The following is a 20,889-nucleotide window of genomic DNA, read 5'->3' on the forward strand; positions in this document are numbered from 1 at the left end:
AGTGGTGGTTTCCTTTCGATTTTCTGGTTCTCAAAGTTTCGACGTGTACAACATTGGGGTGAGGAATGCTGCGAATCCGATATGGTCCTGCGTATAGAAATTCAAATTTACTGCACCTACCTTTTCCTTTATTAGATAAATGGTGTGTACGTACTAATATCTTCTGTCCAATGTGAAAGTCACGGCGTATACAAACCCGTTTTTGTTGTCTTCTCCGGCGCTCTGCGGCACGTTTGATGTTGTTCAGCGCAATGTCAATTATTTCATGGTGTCGTAGTCGACGAGATGTAGGAATTGTTACTAATTCCTTAATTTTGTTAGGTGGTTCAACATTTTTCAGTATAACAGACGGAGATAGCATAGTAGATTCATTTGGTATGGAATTAATTACATCCTGGAATGAGAGTATGTGTGTGTCCCAATCAATATGTCTTTTATGGCAGTAGATTCTACACAGTTTACCAATTTCTTTCATTAATCGTTCACAATGGTTCGAAGAAGCATGGTACCTCGATATATAGATCGGAGAAATGTTTCTAGCTCGTAACATACGTGTCCATCTAGCAGAACGAAATTGTGATCCATTGTCGGAAATTACTTTCAACACATGCCTTACATGAAATAGAAAATGTTTTACAAATGCTTTCGAAACAGTTTTAGCAGTAGCTTTGCGTAACGGAGTGAAGGAAACAAATTTTGAAGTGAGTTCAACAGCGACAAAGATGTAGCAAAATCCTCTATTAGTTCTGGGAATCAGACCAAAAATGTCTACAGCGGCCATATGTCTCAATTTAACAGGTACAATGGGATATAATGGAGGAATATGTGAAGTTGTGTCTGGCTTAGCTTTCTGGCAGATTTTACATGACGCTAAAACTCGTCGTATACGTTTCTCCATGTTGGCAAAATAACAGTTCTGTCTCAGTATAAGAAAACATTTTCTAGCTCCGTAATGTGCGTAACTTAAATGAGTATACCAGATTAATTTGTTAACAAGCTCGTCAGGAATGCATAATAACCAATTGTTGCTGTCAGGATGAGAGCGGCGAAACAGAATGTCATTGCGTACAGTGTAATGGTTTCTAATCGTAACATTATTCCTATCTTGCCAAAGGTGTTTAATTTCTTTCCACACGTTGTCCTTATTCTGCTCTTGTGCTATGTCCTGTAATGACGACGAAATGAAATTTTCAAATGCAACTTGTTGAATGTACATGACGCTGAAATTTGCTTTGCAGAAGTTGGTTGCGATGTCTTGCTGATTGTTGCTGAGAGAACGGGATAGTGCGTCTGCTACAATATTTTGTGTGCCGGGAATGTGAACAATTGTGAAATTAAATTCCTGTAAATAAAGTTTCCATCTGCTTAATCTGTCGTGTGAAAATTTAGCTGAAAGTAAAAATTGTATCGCTCTGTGGTCTGTGTATACGGTTGTATGTCTGCCATAAAGAAAGTGCCTAAATCTCGTAAAAGCCCATACAACACATAATGTTTCCAGTTCGGTAACGGAATAATTTCGTTCAGCAGGTGACAGAATGCGACTTGCAAATGCGATGTTTTTAATTACTGTAGAGCCATCTTCTTCAATTTCCTGGAAAATATGTACTCCTAAAGCGGTGTTAGAGCTGTCGGTGGCAATGGAAAAATTTCTGGTAAGATCTGGGTGCTATAAAAGTGGTGCATTCAACAAAGCTTGTTTCAGGTTCATAAATTCAGAATGTGCTTGCTTATCCCAGGACCAAATAGTGTTTTTACCTGTCAATTGGCATAATCTAGGTGTGTCTAAACCAGAGTGATGAATAAATTTACGAAAAAAGTTAATTAAACCCAAAAAGCTGCGTAATTGTTTTTTTGTCGTAGGTACAGTAATGTCACGTAAAGCTTGAAGTTTTTCCGGATCAGGCGCAATGCCTTCTGCTGAAATTTCATGTCCAAGAAATTTTATAGAAGTTTTGCCAAAGTGCGATTTACTGAGATTAACTGTGAGTCCTTGTGCATGAAAAGTTTGCAACAGTTGTTCAAGAATCAGATTGTGTTCAGACCAGTTAGCTTCTGCGATAAGAATGTTGTCTACGTACGTTGTAATTCTGTCTTTAAGCTCTGTCGGAATTATTGTGTTCAAACCGCGAATAAAAGCTGCAGAAGGAATAGTTAAACCGAATGGTAATTTACAAAATTGATAACAGTCACCAAAACAGAGAAATGCTGTGTACTTTCTGCAGTTCGGATGGAGCTGAATTTGCCAAAATCCCGATTTCCGATCTAATGTAGAATAAATAGCAGTACCGTGAAATTTCTGTAGTAGTTCCTCTAGTGTCTGCGGTCGATCCGTTTCATTAATAATTATGTCAGCGATGTGACGTGAATCAAGTACGAGGCGAAGTGAGCCATCTTTTTTCTTAACAATATGTAGCGGGTTTATGTACGGACTAACGGCCGGTTCAATAATTCCTTGGTCGAGCATATCTTGCAATTCTTTTTTAACTTGTTCTCTGTGGATATATGGAATGGGATAATGCTTGGCTTTAAATGTATCATGCTGTTTGACTTGAAATTCATACATAAAACCGGACATAGTACCAGGAACGTTGTCAAAAACTGGAGCTTGCTGTAAAAGAATTTTGTGTAGTTGCGTGCGTTCGTCGTCTGTATTTGCACTGCTTTGTTTTACTTTATCAGAAATCATCTGTATAACGTCGTAGTCAGCTTCGTCTGGAGTATTATAGTTATGTACGTACGTATCTGTGAACAATGTGGAATTACAGTCTATGCTACGTGATACGGCAATGACCTCTGTACAATTAATTGTTTGCTCTTCCGCAGATAAAGAGTGCTGAAATTCTAAAGCCAATTGTACATTTTCATCCTTTAGCATTAAATAGGAATTTTGAAAATCAATAACTGCGTCGTGTTGCACCAGAAAATTAGTACCTAAAATAACGTCTGTTGTCAATAAAGGAACAATCCAAAAATTTGAGTGAAATGTGTGACCTGCAATACAAAATGATAAATGTGTCCGTAATTTTACATCTACTCCTTTACTCGATACTGCTCCTTTCACTTTCGTTTTGCCTAATGGTAATGTAGGATAGGTATTCTCTTTGTTACACTCGTTGAAAGTTTCTTCATTTATTACTGACATAGGGGATCCGGAATCGATTACTGCTGAGAATTTCGATGAACCAATTTTAATTTCGATGACAGGATGTGAAATGGTTTTTTGAACAACTGGTCTTTCCTGTAAAAGAGTGTCTCGGATGTCGTCAAAAGTAATAACATTTTCGTAAACAACATTCTGCGTGTCTAAAGAAGTGCTTGTGTTACTGGAAGATGCGACCTGTACCGTATCTAGTCAGATTCTATCTGACGTGTTATTATTTTCAGGAGGATTCTGTGGCATTTCGACTATTTGTACTGTTCTGTTATTTCTTCCTGACGTATTACGTTCTGGATGATATCTACATGAGAATATGTTGTTGCTGGTCATTTTGCTGCTCATAAGACCGACTGTTATTATACGTACACTGATAATTTTGCTCATTATTTTTACGTCTGTCGTGATAGTCATTCCTATACGGTGCATTGCGATAGGAATTGAAATACTGTGTTTCCTGTACGTAGTTGTTTCTTTGCTGCCGTGCGTTACTATTTGTTGTACCAGGGACTATACGTCCACGCGGCGAAACATTAAAGTTTGGTTGACCTTGTGCGTTACATTGTTGGTTAGGTATGCTAACCGGCTGGTTTTGTTGCTGTTGTTGTGAAAAACCTCTATTGTTACTTAAATATGGTTCCTGCTGCTGATAATTTTGACGATACTGATATTTAAAATTTTGTCTGCTATTAAAGTTCTGGTGGTTATCGTTCCTAAAGCGTCTGTTACTTTTGCTATTGATATTACGTGGTTGATCGTAATTACTGTAAGTTTGTTGGCCTTGTTTGTTATACGAAAAATTTTTGTTTACGAAGGAATAATCTGATTGCTGCACTTCTAAAAGCTGCAGCAGATCCCTGAATGCCGAAATATTTTCTTTTTGCTGACCCGTTAAAAGTGACACTCTTAATGATCGTGGCAATTTAGAAATACATAATTGAATAAGTGCAGATTCACTATATGGTTCACTTAAGTACTGGTTTTGTTGGACCATATGCTCAAAAAAATTTCGTGACACTGGGAAAATTTGTGTTCTCATAATTTGATAAACTAATTAGTTGATCTTTAATTCCACGCTGTGTCGTTTTCGACCAATACGCTGACAGAAAAGCATTCTGAAACTTTTCTACCGAGTAGCATTGCCTCGCGATCGGTCTCATACGAGTTGCCGGTTCGCCTTCCAAAAAACTGCAAATAAATTCAAGTTTATGCGTTAAGGGCCAAGTCGGTGGAAAAGCAAAGCTAAATTGTTGTATCCAATCCAGTGGGTGAATCTGTGTTCTGTCATTTTTAAACACTTTAAATTTTCTCACTGACAGAAAATGTTTGTAATCAAAATTATCGTCTCTGTATGATGGAACAGGTTCAGAATTTTAAGAGAATCTATTTGTCTGTGTCTGTTCGGAATCTAAGTCGCGTACTCTCTGTAGATTACCCAAATTATACGCGCTGTGTGAGTCTGACAAATGTTCGCAAAGTGGCGTCTGCTGTGATGTGTTATTAACTGAAATATTTTTCATCTCTGTTACTTCTTGCTGTAAACTTGACAACTTTCTACGTAATGTATTATTAGATGAATCGATCTCATTGATTGTCTGCTGTAAATTTTGGAATTCAGGTGTTTGGTTAAACGAAATCGGTGCAGTATTGTCTGATTTGTTGTCATTATTACTTTCGATAACATCAATAGGACTGGCCAATTCATCATATTTTTCAGTCAGTATTTTTGCCTGATCATCGTTTTTACTGTCAGAAGCATTAATCTGTTTTTGTAATTTACGTGTGGTTTCGTTCAATTTTTTAACGTCAGCTTTGACGACATCGGAATCCTGTGTTAGTTCTAATTGTTCGAATCTGTCTGTCACTGTCTGAATATCTGCTGTGTGTGTATCTGTTTTTGATTTAAGATCAGAAATTTCATCGCGTAATTCTATGTTCAACTGTTTGATGGTATTAATTTCGTCGGACACTGTAGTAATATTGTTGTCTACGTATGTTTTTGCTTTCGCGAACAATTTACGTTTGTCTTCTTGTCTCTGTGCTGTGATTGTTTCCATGACTTGTCGTTTTACTTTATTCTGATCCTGTATAAATTTACGGAAACGCGTATCACTGTTTTGTAGGTGAAGATTAAAACGTTCGTCAATTTGAGTGTTCTGTTGGTCGATTTCGCGTCTATCTTTGCATCCATTGTGCACGAAAGTTCTGCTGTCATTAGTTTAAACTCGTCGCGTAATTGTGTCGCTTTTTCAGGGCATTGTTTACCGACTGCACTAATTTCGTCTCTAAGTGTTTCTGTTGCAGCGGTTTGCATATCCCTTAATTCTTGAGCAACAGATCTAATTCCCTCACTACTTTTCCTAGCACAAGCCTCAATTTCCTCACGTAATTGTTCCTTAGTATCATGACACTGCGCGGCAATGGCCCTAATCTGTTCACTCAGCTGTCTGGAATTGTTGTCTAATTTTTCATTTAACTGTCTGGAATTGTTGTCTAATTTTTCATTAAGCTGTTGTTTGAGATTTTCGTTATTTTCATTAAGTTGTTGTTTGAGATTTTCACTAAGTTGTTTGTGATTATTGTCTTGTCTTTCATTCTGTTGTTAGGAATTTTCATTAAGTTGTTGTTTGAGATCATCTTTAAGGTTGTCTTGTTTTTCACTAAGTTGTTTGAGATTGTTCTCGTTAAGTTGTATCATTAATGCTATGAATCGATCCATGTCAATACTACTTACTCTATTCTCTGTGCTGTTTGTTGGCGTACCCGCATTTGTCACGTTTTGTGTGACCATTTGGTCATTCTGTGATTCACCAACAGGTTTGCCCATCGCATGTACACTGTCAGTCACTATTTCGGAATTAAATAAATCCGTCCTACTTTGAGTATCCTGTTCATTTTCATTAGAAAAATTTGTCTGTTCGTCACGTGAATTTTGCAAACCGGTTGTGTTAAGCTGGGCAGCGCTCATTGCAACAGAACGCCGCGCGTCATCAATTGTCGTTAAATTAACAGACGGCGCAATTGAATTTGTCTGTTCATCACTAAGATCAAAATCATTATTAGTGCTCGGTACGTATTGATTGTCAGTAAACGGAGGATTGTTATCATTACACTGCGCGTCGCAAGTACTATCAATCAAGTTGTTTAAGTCGACCTTTTCACTCATTATACCTCGCAATGCACTATTAACAGTTTCTCGCAGCATTTTTACACTAGTCACAATTATTCACAAATGAGACAAAGACAATGCAAAATTCAACAAATACAACAAAAGAGCAACGAATTGCCGATGATCTGAGGAAAGAAAGTCACAAAATTAGTAAAAGCGTTGCGCCAAATGCTAATTATATTTTAGTAAATAAAAGCAGATATCTGGCTACTTTTCAGAAGATTCTCAAAGAAATACGATCCTGGACTGGATGTCGCCAAGTGTATCCTCCCCGTGAAATTTAAAAAAAATTAATATTAAGTGAAATGTTGTCTTCCCACAAAACTGAATAATAATAAATGAGCTAAGCGTAACCTCCTTGCAAAATTAAAGAATAATAATGGCCCAAATGTAAACTCCCCACAGTAATAAAACTCAATGATAATAAAAATGTGCAAAAATGTTAAGTCCCCACAAAATTAACGTTAAGACGAACCTGATAAATTTTATAAGGGCAGCTGCACTGACCTTCGGCCCTGTGCAATAATTAAACCTGAACACAAAAACCAAAATTCTTACCTCAGTAAACTGCATCTATATCTGCTCTTATTTTTCGGCACAGCTCCGTGCAATGCTGGCCCATGCTTAATTTTGATTCTTGGAGGGAATGCATAGGAAATATTATTTAACTTGAAATGAATCTTTTTCTTTAAAAAGGTTACTTTGTAGAAAAATTATTATTGGGGCAATTCTTGAACAAATTAATTACAATTAACATATGTTATTAGCTGAGCGCAATGCTGCTTCATTACCTTCGATAACAATATACCTGTGACCAGAGATATAAGGAGAGCACGCCGCCGACCCATGTCGACGCCCGCTCAGTACAACCGTCCACTCGCTACAAGTGGTGCCGACTGAGTGCAACTCGCAACTCACTACTCGCTCTGCCGACTCCTCACACACAACTACTATTCCTGTCGACTCGCTATACGCAACTGAACTCTTGCGCGGTCAAGCGCAGACTAGCAACGACAAATAACTCTCTGGTCAGAGATTCTGTCATGCCTCGCCATCGTTGGTACTGTTTCACATTGAACGGTTGTGTTGTTACAGTATGGAACCCTGCGCAGACGGTCGGTCAATGCGATTTAAGCAGCGTGCAGTCATTGAATTTTTGTGGTGATTGTGTTGATGTGAGTACTGTGCATCGTTGGGCGAGTTAGTTTAAAGATGTTGAGGCGAGAACATCTGACCTGTGTGACAACAAAGACTTTGTGACAGCAACCACCGAGTTTCACAAACAAAATGCTGACAGAGAGAAACTGTAAGCATAATCGGCATTTCACAAGAACGTGTGGGTCACATTATTGCTTTGCTTGGCTATCGGAAGGTCTGTGCACCATGAGTACCCCGGATGCTGACTCCTGAAATGAAAGCGCACACACTTGAAATTTGTCAATACAGTCCAGATTTAGCACTGCCTGACTTCCATCTGTTCTCGATAATGAAAGAATATCTGCGGGGACATCATTATGCCTCTGATGAGGACGCTGAGAGAACTGTGAGACTTTGGTCGCGGAAACCGAGTGGCGACTTCTTCCGTGATGTTTTCAAAAAACTTGTTCATAGTTGGCAGAAATGTTACCAATTGAATGGTGATTATGTGGAAAAGTGAATATTGGTAACTAAAGATCACATTCTAAGGTATATTTCTGCGTTTTATTTAGTAAAATATTTCCATCCAAACACAGTTAACGAAGGTGTAGGCATTACTTTTCATTAAACCCTCGTATGTCGGTGATTGTCCTGCCATGTTTACACCAAAATGTTACACTCGTTTATTACATCGTCTATACTTTTTCTTTTGGCATCTTGCCTGTCAGCATACCGCAGTGTTGAGCGGACGCCTGTATCCGTGAGAAGAGTAATTCTTTCCCCTAGAGAAACGTTCTTCCTCCCTTGTTCAGTCTGCAAATGGGTCGAAATTATAGAGTAATGTGTATATATTGATAAAATCACTCATACGTCCCGTCCCAGGGTGATTTCAGTTATTTCAATGTATTCTGTGCAGAGCTGTGCAGTATTTGGCTGGGTGATGTGTGTGTTTGCCGCGAAAATTACTGCTTTGACATCTCTTCCCCATGTGATTATCGTGTAGAGCCTTGGGAGATAGGGTATTGTACCACTGCGCTTACAGGCTTCCTGCAGACAGGTGAAGTCCGCCTTACTCCGTTCATCAGCCTGCCAAGTTCTGCATTAAGTATAGTACTCCTCATACAGTTTAATCGTACGGCCTTCGTAGTGGATATGTAGCATGTGCAATGTATTTCGGTGTTGTCTCTCTGGGGTCGCAGTAGACGCAACCGTATGGTCTCCTTAGGTGCTTGTAACCTTTTCCCACATTTAAGCCCTATCGTTTGCGCGTACTTGCCACTATAAGGAGACTGGAGGGGTCGATTTCGTCAGATGGTAGATTTTCGGTCTTGAGGATCGTACAATCCGTCTGCTAAACAGTCTGGTAGCATATTTTGTATGTATTTGGATGAATGAATTGTGCCACTAAGCGTAGACCTGTTTGTTATATGTTTATATTTACAAGCCAGCTTGGACGAAGTTTTGCCTCAATTTCCTCATATTCTAGCATGTTTCGTTTACCATGATCATGTTTTACGTCCCTGTCCAGTGATGTGCGTGATAGTTATCTATTTTTGTTGTTTGTATATCTGTGGAGTTTTTGTATTTCCTAGATGATGATTGTTAGATATTTTCTGAGTGTGCTGTTGGTATTACAATTTTTGAAACATTGTTTGTGCTTTTTACTTCCTTCTTTGAAAAGGTCATATTCAAAGGTAACAAAAAAGTTGGTTTTAAGTATAGCTTCATAAGTAGGGCTAAAAATAACGTGTTCGTTAATATTGATACTAATTACGTATACAGATCTTGTAAACTGACTCAATGTACATTATCTCGATAGAAGTGTCGTTCACATTGTTCATCGAACATAGAACTAACTCTCAATGAATATTACCAAGTCATCAGCAAATCTTGTCACTGATGTGCTCTCACCATGAATTTTAACCCACTCTTTAAGTTCTTTTATTTCCTTCATTGCTTCTTCGATGCAAACATTTAACTGTTGGCGAGAAAAACTGCATCCCTTCTCAATCGAATAGTTCGCTCTTAGTCTTCCATTCTTATTTTTCGTGCTGTGTTGTTATATACAGTGTTGTCAGAAAGAGTCTGAAAAGCTTGTAACGGTGGTTCCGGAGCATATTCTGCAGAGATATAATAGTTAACACAAAAGTTGTGCCGCTTCCGAGTTAATTAGCCCAGCCGTTAGCCAAACAGACCGTTGTGCTTGCAAATTCAAACTGAATGCCAGAGACGGTGTCGCCAAACGTGTTCAACGTTTGGTTTCCTAAAACCGAAAAAAAGAGCGATTCATAAACTGAATATGGGACAGTAATAAGGATCGAACCCGGGCCAAGTTCTGAACAGTCTCTTACTCTATCGTCTACGTTATGAGAACAACTGAAATTAATCGTGGTTGGCGGAGAGCTTAAATTTTCACGCGCAACCGCCAGATTGGCTAACTTCAATGCCAATTAACTTGTGAACGGCGCAACTTATCGATTTTTTTATTAACAATTATTTCTCAGCACAAACTACTATGCAGTACCCTTACAAACTTTTCAGATTGTTTCTGAGAGCAGTGTGTGTTGTACGAGGGCGTGCTTAAAAGTAATGTCTCTGAATTTTTTATGTCAAATCTTTAGAGCTTCTTAAATAGACCAAACGTTATTAACACCGTACATCTCCATTCATCGTACCCACAGGTTTGCAGCTCTTTGCCGCTAGAGAGCTCCAAATTGTAGCTTGTAAAACGGCGGTGTGTAACATAACTATGTGGTGCGTGAGAAGCAGTACGCGTAGTAAAATTTCAAACCGCCGAAGAGTTCGCCCACACATGGAGCGGCCTCTCCTTTAGTCTAACAAAGCTAGACCACACTTGAGAACTGCGACATCTGCAACGCCTTGGGTTCAATGTCATCGATTATTTTCATCTGTTTACAAAACTTAAAGAACAGCTTTGAGGACTTCACTTCGATAGTGATGAAGCAATGCAAGCAGAGATGAGGTTGTGGTTCAGTCAAAAAGTCAAACATTCTACAGTGATGGTATCAACAAATTGATCTCTCGTTTGGAGAAATGTGTTCGTCGCCAGGGTGACTCTGTTGAGGAATAAATACGTATACATGAAGAATAAGTATCTAAAACGTTAATAATGTTTGTCGTATTTAAAAATCTTTAAGGGTTTTCACATAAAAAAATCGGAGGCATTACCTTTCACACCCCTTCATATACTACCCGTGTTTCCCTAAAGCTTAGACACAATTTTTTCTCATATTTATAAACAGCTAGAACATGTAACACTGTGGAAAGTTATTTCTGGGTCGCCACATCATATGAACGTGGCAGTCCTGCAGTCTTTTGGCAATGAAGAGATCCTCATGTCACTTTTCCTGCTACAGGTCACATGTCCTGTGTCTTTAATGCAATTGAATCCGTTGCATTTTGTATCTTCATGACGTCAATCACTTCTGATTCACCTGCTTTTGAGGCAGTTTCCCAGTCTGAGAGCAGGAGAGTGCCATGGACCTCTGTCCGCCGGTCCACCCTCTTTGACAAGGCCGTTGGCAGAACGAGGGTGACTCCTTATACCAGGAGTTTTGGGTCGCAATCTCTCATGGTTTTTATTCAGAAATTAAGCACTGGCTGCGATCGAAACCGCAGGCCAAGAGATTGTGATTGCTAGTAAATACGCTACTCCTAGATCATGGGTGTATATACCGTAATACTATTTATAAAATCGACCATATAAACAAATCATTTTCTAATGTAATACAATAAGAGAACATAATCTTCAACATTAAAGAACACCTGTTTAGATAATCATTTACAAATTTGGGTTTTATACATAGTCCAAGAATCAAAAAAATGTTGTATTAGGTTGGTGCACAAGGTCGTAGAGTTTTTCCGTAAGTTTAATAAAAACGACGGATACACATAAGAGAACATGCTCCTTCACTATTTACAACAGTCTGCCACCTCTGGAGTAACTTTTCCATTCCGCGACTTTAGAAACCACGTGGTTTTCAGGCGAAGAACACGTCGAGCTGTGTTAGTAACGAATTTTCATGTGGAAAGGAAGTTCCTTGAAGGATGTTCGTTAGAGAGCGGAAAAGGTGAAAATCTCAAGGCGCAAGATCAGGTGCGGAATGACTTCCCAACCCAACTCCTGTATAGCGTTTTTTGTCAGTCTAGCAGAATGTGGCCGAGTATTATCGTGGAGTAGCATCACTTCACGCAGTCTTCCTGGTCGTTGTTCTTGAATTGAATCTGCAAGGCGTCTCAGTTGTTGACAATAAACGCCAGCAGTGATGGTTACACCGCAGGAAGGCAATTCGAGTGCACCCCATCGGCGCTCTTCCACCAGAGGCATAACGTTATCTTTTGGGGTGCGCGCAGGTCTTTGAATGGGGAATTGCTGCTTCTTTCGGGGCTCAACCATTCCTTTCTTTTCTTTATGTTAGCATAAAGACATCGTTTCTTGTCACCGGTAACGATACAGCATTGCAATGGTCGGTGTTGTTCACGCTCCACACATTGATTTTTGTGATTTTGGCTAAGAGCATCCATTACCCATACACCAGATCTTTTAATATTCCCCATTGCATGTAAACGTCACACGATGGTGGAAGATCACATTTCATCACATTTGCCAGCTCTCGAGTAAAGTGTCCTGGATCCTTGTGGATTAATGCGTTTAAACTGTCTTCATCACACTCCGAAGGTCTTTCTGAACGTGGAGAGTCACTAGTATCAAAACGATCCTCCTTATAGAGAGAAAATGATTGTCTTGTCGTGCTTTGTCCAGTGACATTATCCGCATACACGACGCAAATGTTTCTGCCTGTCTCTGCTGCTGGCACCCCTCTTTTGAACTCAGACAGAAGAATATGTAGAAATGTTCTGATTTCTCCACTTGGCATTCCATTTTCTAGCGTCCACAGCTACAGTCACTGTCTGCAGATTACAAAATGACAATATATAAACTGAAATAGCAAGAGAGAACTAAAATTAAAAAATGTCAGTCGATATACAAACCTATGGCAATTTGAATATCAAAAAGCAAAACAAAAGCGCTACGAACTTGTCCACCAACCTAATGTATGTGTAATAAAACGAAACACCTGTTTCCGTCCTTTCGATGTTATTTTATTACACAGAAGACACTTTCGGTGATCAGCACACATCTTCAGGCCTTAACTAATACTGAGGGGCTGAAGGCCTGAAGGTAAATAACATCGAAAGGACGGCTGCAGGTGTTTTATTTTGTTACAAAATGAACGGCCGAAGTCTCACAAACCTTCCATCAGTAGGACGGACATACAAAATCCTACCATATATTCCAGTATAGTGCACATGCCACACAATGCGTTAGCGTTTATGTTAATGTTCGGATGCATTGAAGAGAACTCGTGCCGACAACCATTTCTCATGTGTGTGTATGGCGAGTTTTACGGTGACGCCTGTCGTTCCAACGAATTAATTTTGTACATGTTCAAACACCAAGCCCCCAATTATTTACAGAGTTGTATTCCCATGTATGAAGCAGCTTCAAACGTCTGATTACAAATGAGAAGATGTGATAAATATTTGCTTTTGAGCATGTAAGCGAGAAAAGGTTTAGGAAATATTTAAAATTATGCTTGAAGTTTTTTGGAAGTCACTAAGTGCTCTCATTATGCAACACTGAACGAATATGAACAGCGTGTTTTGTGCTCCATTTTCGGTATAAGCTAGTTCATCACTCATCAGGGTTTATAACGTCATATGTCCCGAGGTATGTATCGCACAATGATATAGATTGCAGGTACATTCTGTGATATGTGTAGATACTATGTTGCGAATAGAGTTAGTAGTAACGATGCAATAAACTGAAACGTTATGTGTGATGCAGTGATTTTACTGCGTGTCATTTCGAGCAAAAGCTAGTTTTGCACAAATCTAAACGTTTATCACATTATATCCCCTGAACTATGTCTCGTACAACGATAAAATTACGCACGCACAGTCAGTGGTGTATGTGGGAACTGTATACAAACTGTGTGGCGAATAGAATTAAGTTAGTAGTAAAGAAGTAAAAAATTAAAACGTCTAAAGAAGCACTGGAATACTCAAAAGAAGTCTCTTCGAAAATAAGTTTACAGATATCGTATGAGAAGACGCAATACATGGAGAGAAAGAACAACAACCACCAAGCCATGTACACAAAATATGGAAAGTTTAACAGAGTGGAAAAATTCAAATACCTTGGGGAATATGTACAAATAGGAGGATCAAACAAGGCATCCAATATAAAAAAAGAACAGAAAAACTTAAGAAACCGTAAAAGCGCACATGGCCACACCACAACAAAATAAATATTTCAAGAGAGTCTAAACTCAGGCACTACATTACAGTTATACTACCAGAAGCACTCTATGCATCAGAAACGGCCAGAAACTGAGCATCAGGCATCACAGAGACAAAAAAAAGTAGAACGAAAAATTTTCCAAAAAATTGTTGAAGCAGTACACAGAGATGATGTGGATGAAGAGACCAACCAAAGAATTATATGAATACGGAGAAACGGTAAGAAAACATGGAGTAACATTCTATGGACACATATGTACGATGAACAGCAACAGACTTACATAGAGGTTTTTTGATGTAGTAAACAGTTCAATCAAATAAACCAATTGCTTTCAAGAAATAGAAGAAGACCTAAATCAAGCAGAGGTCAACATTGATATTATACATGAAAGAGACAAATTCAAAAATGGTTCAAATGGCTCTGAGCACTGTGGGATTTAATATCTGAGGTCATCAGTCCCCCAGAACTAAGAAATGCTTAAACGTGACTAACCTAAGGACATCACACACGTTCATGCCCGGGGCAGGATTCGAACCTGCGACCGTAGCAGTCGCGCGGTTCCGGGCTGAAGCGCCTGGAACCACTCGGCCACACGGCCGGCAGAGACAAATTCAGGAAAAAAAATGATGAACACGAAATCTCAAGTAAAGGAAAGGAAGGAAACCGGCAAAATATGGACAGAGCAAAGGAAACAGGAAGACAGTGAAAGAATTAAGAGGTTTTAGGAAGAGAAAAAGAAGAAACCAGAAAAAATGGATAATCATGTAACAAAATTTTTTCCGTTCGTCTTTCTTTCAAATTTTGTTTAACTCCATCCACTGTAGCCACTCGTTTCTCGGACAATAAAAGTTGTAAACAGTCCTCTTAACAATGGTCTCATCAAAAGTATCAATGTCCATAATTCTTTTGCATTTGCGTTTTTTATCTGAAGTTACAATTCTCCGTCTTCCGCCAGATTCCGATAACCTCGCTTCACTTTTAATTTTCTGGAGACTGCTACACGAAACATCTGTGGGCACTTTGTCTCTCAGTTGAACTTCCCTGAGTGCGCTCACCTTCCATAATCAATAAAATTTTATGAACAATCTTCCGAACCGACTAGTCAGTTTCCGGCCTTTCAATTTTGTTGAAGTATGTACTAACAGATGGAATAATTTCGTAACACAAACACGGAAAAACACACAACGGACAGACGTTGCGACCTGAACGCAGCCACATACATTAGCGGTGAACAGTACCTCTCCGCGCATGCCCTCCGGCAGTTACACTCTTATGGTCGCCACACCTTCAGATACCTGGCGCGGAGTCTAGGAACACTCCTTAAGGCATCTACACACCCACAAATTTAGGGTCCACTAACCGACCGACCGATCAGTTTCGCGGCAGCCTCCACAAGTCCACACCGATGTTGCTCGGCGATTACAGCGTCGCAGTGGCAAAAGACGACCGTCTGTCGGGTGGTTGGTAGGACAGCGCTAAACACGGCAAAATTTGTTGGCGTTAACATTTTAGGTTGGGCTTTACCATGACCGTTAATGACATCGAATTAAACAAAGAGTTTACTGTTACCAGTCACTGTTTATTTATGTTAACAAAACGTTTCGAAGGTTTTTAAACCTCCGTCATCAGGAGGAAATACATTTCTTAGTATGACATATCGGTGTCTTTTGTTACGATCCTGGAGTAACTTGTTTCACTGTCTCCAGTGGTCACAGGTTACTTTCACTGTCATAAAACATCACATGTAAACGGTTATATTCTGTAAACAAAGATGGCGTCTTGAACTACTACTACTACTAGTTCATGCCATATTTGTTTACAAAATATGACAGTTCACATGTGATGTTTACGACAGGAACCTGTGACCGCTGAAGACAGTGCCACAGGTTCCTCCAAAATCGTAACAAAAGACACACATATGCCATAGTAAGAAGTGTGTTCCCACCTGATGATGGGGGTTTAAAAAGCTTCGAAACGCGTCATGGATATAAATAAACAATGACTGGTAAGAGTAAACTTGTTTCATTCGAAAATTTGTTGGGTGGAGTGGTTGTTTGAGCTGGCTGGAGTGGTGGATGCCGGCTGTCGAGTGGTCCTTCCCGACCGACATCCCGACAAGAAAAGTGTATCGGTTGGTTGGCCAAAGCGTCTGCACACTCCGGTTTGTCGGCCGGTCAGTTGGTGCGTGTGTTGGTGGCTTTAGCAGTGAGCTGCCTCTAACTTGGGTCAGTCATAAAGGCCGTACAGTTAACGCAGTGCACTATTGCGCTGGACTGTCGTCTGATCTCAAGGTGGGTGTTTTTTTGTGGCGGCTTGTGGAAGACACTTCTCTGTGCCTCCCCTTCCATCAACTAAGAGTGAACTGCAATGCCACATGGTAACAGCACCCCAGATATCTCTTGTTGTTGGTCGTTATGCTGATGGAGGGCACATTAAACATTTGTGAATGGCAAATGAAAACTGATTCTAAACGTCATTGTAAAAAATTCTCCAAGGTTCTATACGCATGCATGTGAAAGATGTACCCTTGTAAAAGCCGATGGTTCTTTTGAAAATAAAAAGCTTTGTAGAAAGTTGCAAATTACCTCAAGTTTCTGCCTTCGTTCATGTAGCAGATGCAGTCTTGTGAGATTCGATTAATGTGTTTTGGAACATCCCGTTAGTCACATAAATTATTAAGATTGCGAAGACAAACAAGCGGTGTAAGTTAGTTAATAGAGACAATGAAGTACATTGAATCCGACACCGATAAACAAATAGTAATGTCCAAAATAAACAATATCAGAAGAAATCGTCGCCGGCCGCGGTGGTCTAGCGGTTCTAGCCGCTCAGTCAGGAACTGCGCGACTGCTACGGTCGCAGGTTCGAATCCTGCCTCGGGCATGGATGTGTGTGATGTCCTTAGGTTAGTTAGGTTTAAGTAGTTCTAAGTTCTAGGGGACTTATGACCACAGATGTTGAGTCCCATAGTGCTCAGAGCCATTTGAACCATTTTGAAAGAAATCGTCTGGTACTGGAGCAGAAAATACTAGGTCCTCATAACTCAAATTAGTCTTTCATGCCTTTTCTCATAACCGTCACTTACTTCTTGGCCATTTGCTAAAGTAACGAAAGAAATTTCAAATCGTCCATTAGTAAATAATTATGACACTCATTAAGCTGTTCCTCAGTTCTTGCAACGAACTAATACAGAATAACCTTGCTTTTCCTTCAGCCATTCTGTACACCACTTAACCATTCTTTTTGTTCAAGACAGGTTGGGCTTGGCTGAACTGAAATAATGGGTGTTTGCTAGAACGTCTTCAACTGACACCGCTATGAACCAAGTTACCAGAACTGTGTGTGTGAGTGTAGCAGGTATGAAGTAGGAACATTCGTAAACTTGCTCAACAAATTTCTAACGGAATGAGTCCACGCGGATTCAGAATGAGCAGTTACTCAGGAAAATTCAAATGGTTCTTTTTGTTCGGTAAAAATTGTAGTTTATTGTTGCTCCAACCAGCTAATACTCTTGTTGATTTCTGTATTTGTTTCAGATGAGCTGGGCACTGAAATTATCTGTGTTATCTCGCTCAGTGAAGGCCTGGAGCCGTACGTCCGACGCTGATCTGCTGACCGATCCAATCGACGTAGCTGGAGACCCTGGTGTAGACTGTGGGGTAGGGAGGTGTGGCGCAGCGGTAGGACCACGACACCAGACCCACGACGACGCCCTCATGCAGCAGGGGGCCTCCAGAGTCGCCCTGGAAGCAACAGTACGTACAACACCACTATTCTTAGTAGAGGAAGGGGTCGAAGTGACAGAAGCATTTATTAATGCAATTATTTAGCAACTGAAAGATTTGGCCGGCCGTGGTGGCCGAGCGGTTCTAGGCGCTACAGTCTGGAACCGCGCGACCGCTACGATCGCAGGTTCCAGTCCTGCCTCGGGCATGGATGTTTGTGATGTCCTTAGGTGGCTAGGTTTAAGTAGTTCTAAGTTCTAGGGGACTGATGACCTCAGAAGTTAAGTCCCATAGTGCTCAGAGCCATTTGAACCATTTTAAAGGTTTGAAGGAAATTTTAAACCCTTATTTACCAAACGGTCGGCGGATTAAATATCAGAATACAGTGTTAATTTAAAACTCATTTATTGTCAATACACTACTTTGTCATATCAGTGTAGGAATACAGAACTTTATTGAACTGAAATCTGATTCGTTGATGAAGAAGTACTTGAATTACTGTTGCTATGGACATTCTGAGGTCGTTTAGAAGATGAATATCGTCACTTGTAGCAAAACTAGGTGTTGGTGCTTCTAGGCTTTTCAACTACAACTACATGCGAAACAGGGTTCTCAATGTAGGTGTCGATAAAAAATAAATATTGCAACAGATCTGATGCTGAACCTGTCATGATATATAAAAATTTATCGATAAAGCCTGATATTAAGTATATCTGCGAAAATAATAACCAGTACCATTCACGTACTTAAAATTTAAATTTAAAAAATACTATTTGATAATATTATTATTTAAATTTGTTTCAACACCTTCTGGATCATCAAGGGATCACAAATTTAGCATTGCAGGTCAGCGTGGAGGGCAAAAATCGTAGAGGGAGACCTAGAGATGAAGACACTAAGCAGATTCAGAAGGATGTAGGTTGCAGTAAGTACTGGGAGATGAAGAAGCTTACACAGGATAGGGTAGCATGGAGAGCTGCATCAAACCAGTCTCAGGACTGAAGACCACAACAACAAACAACCTTCTGGATGAATTCTGAAATAACTTTTTGAGGGGTAAATAAACGTAATTTGTCGCGAATAGTCCATTTACAGAATGTTGCATAACAAACATACTGTTGAAGGAAACCATGAGTTCTACGATGAAAGTGGACGTTATGAAGGGTATTACGTACTGAAGAATTAAGAAACGCTGGGCAGTGTGTCAATTCGGTCTACCCAGGTGAATTGTTGCATAAGTAGTTGGGCAAAGCGTCCTACATCCAAAATACTCTACAGTCCATTCACAACGTATCGCTGTTGTTCCGAAAGCTTCTAGTGGCGTTCCATAACGCTAGGGTGAAAGAGACTAAATATTTTTTCTGGTCTGTCTATTAGATCTTTCCAGTACACTCCCACCCTCTATTGTTTAAAGTATCCAACTCCTACGCGTAAAACGTCATATATCCCAAATCGTGCAGGTACATTCAGTGGTATGTGCGGATACTCCTTGCAAAATACATTGAGGTGACGGAAGTCCTCCTAATATCGTGCCGGGCCTCGTTTTGCGCAGCGTAGTGCAGCAGCTCGACGTGCAATGGAATCAACAAGTCACTGGTTTAAGTCTCCTGTAGATACATTAAGCCATGCTGCCCCTATAGCCCTCCATAATTGCGGATGTGTTGCCGGTGCAGGTTATTGTGGACGAACTGACCTCTCGATTCCCATAAATGTTCGATGGGACTCACGTCGTGCGATCTGGGTGACCATATCATTCGCTCGAATCGTCCCGAATGTTCTTCAAACCAACGCAAACAATTGTAGCCCAGCGGAAAGGCACATTGTCATCCTTAATAATTCCATCGCTGTTTGCGAACATGAAGTCCATGAATGCTTTCCAAGTAGCCGAACATAACCATTTCCAGCCAATGATCGTTTCAGTTGCGCCAGGGGACACCATGTAAACCCAGGCTACACCATTATGGAGCCACCACTAGCTTACACAGTGCCTTGTTGACTACTTGAGTCTATGGCTTATGGAGTCTGCGACAAACTCGAATCCTATCATCAGCTTTTACCAACTGAAATCGGAAGTTATCTGACCAAGCCACGGTTTTCCAGTCGTCTAGAGTCCAATTGATATGACAAGCCCCTGGAGACGCGCTGGAAGCGATGTCTTGCAGTTACCAAAGACACTCGCGTCGGTGGTCTTCTGCCGTAGCCCATTATCGCCAGATTTCACCCTTATTGTCGTAACGGATACGTTCGTCGTACATTTCGCATTGATTTCTGTGGTTATTTTTCAGGCATTATTACTTGTCTGTTAGCACCGACAACTCTACGCAAACGCCACTGCTTTCGGTCGTTAAGTGAAGGCCGTCGGGCGCCGCGTTGTCCGTGGTGCGAGGTAATGCCTGGAATATGCTTCTCTAGGCACACTCTTGACACTGTGGATCTCGGAATACTGAGTTCCCTAATGATTTCCCAAATGAAATATCCGATGCGTCTAGCTTCAGCTACCATTCCACGTTCAAAGTATGTTAGTTCCCGTCGTGCGGCCATAACCATGCCGAAAATCTTTTCACATGAATCACGTCAGTACAAATGACAGCTCCGCCAATGGCGCTAGCCTTTTCACATCTTATGTTCGCGGTACTACCGCCATCTGTGTATGTGCGTACCACTATCTCATGACTTTTTTCACCTCAGTGTATGTTGCGTGTAGAGTTAATAGCGAAGAAGTAGTAAACTAGGCCATTTCAAACGGTGTAGTTTTACTACATAAACAGCGAAACCATAGTAAGCAATAAAAACCTTTTTTCCTTTCCTCGTTTTGTGGGTGGGTGTCAGCGACAAAAAACTTTCGTAAATGTGTGAAATAGTGTGTTAAGTTCGTTTTAAGTCGCTAAGAGCTCTCAAATACTGGATGAATACACTCTAGCAATTCGCGTGCCATGAACTGTGTTGTTTCAAGACATGTACGCAGTTTATAACTGAAATACATTACATGGTGTTAAACCTTTACAAAATATTATTATCTTTTAATGAGAAGATTATGACAGAGTTTTAAATTTTTAAATTCGGTCAATAACTGTAAGAATTATTGATAACAAAGTGCTTGTGGTCCGTGTAAGCCATTACGTAGGCAACCTGCAACTGGGATTGTGCCCCGGGTTAGGCGTTTAGTAATACACAGGGTGTCTCTCCTACGAGACGGGAGAGGCATTTTCTGAAGTGTTCCGGCTGAAATCTTTTGAGATAACATGATGAGGAAGGTTTTCAAAAGGTGCGTTCCAGCCGTAACTCGAGACGAAACTCCACAGCGTCCACAGAATCCTGTGAGAACCCAGCAAAGTTGCTCATCACGTCTTTCATGCGATGGCCAGTGCGACGCCAAATA

The 20,889-nt window shown here is 40.3% G+C and overlaps 1 protein-coding gene across 1 annotated transcript in view; it reads right to left on the reverse strand.

Moving 5' to 3' along the window:
• LOC126456353 (mite allergen Eur m 3-like) overlaps positions 1–20,889 on the reverse strand; it is a 185,893-nt gene that overhangs the window by 101,279 nt on the left and 63,725 nt on the right. Inside the window, exon 7 of the mRNA XM_050092110.1 lies at positions 17,402–17,528. Within this exon, the coding sequence (XP_049948067.1) occupies positions 17,402–17,528 (127 nt within the window). The remainder of the gene's footprint in view (positions 1–17,401; positions 17,529–20,889) is intronic.

Source organism: Schistocerca serialis, chromosome 1, assembly GCF_023864345.2.
Source record: "Schistocerca serialis cubense isolate TAMUIC-IGC-003099 chromosome 1, iqSchSeri2.2, whole genome shotgun sequence".
Taxonomy (NCBI): Eukaryota; Metazoa; Arthropoda; class Insecta; order Orthoptera; family Acrididae; genus Schistocerca; species Schistocerca serialis.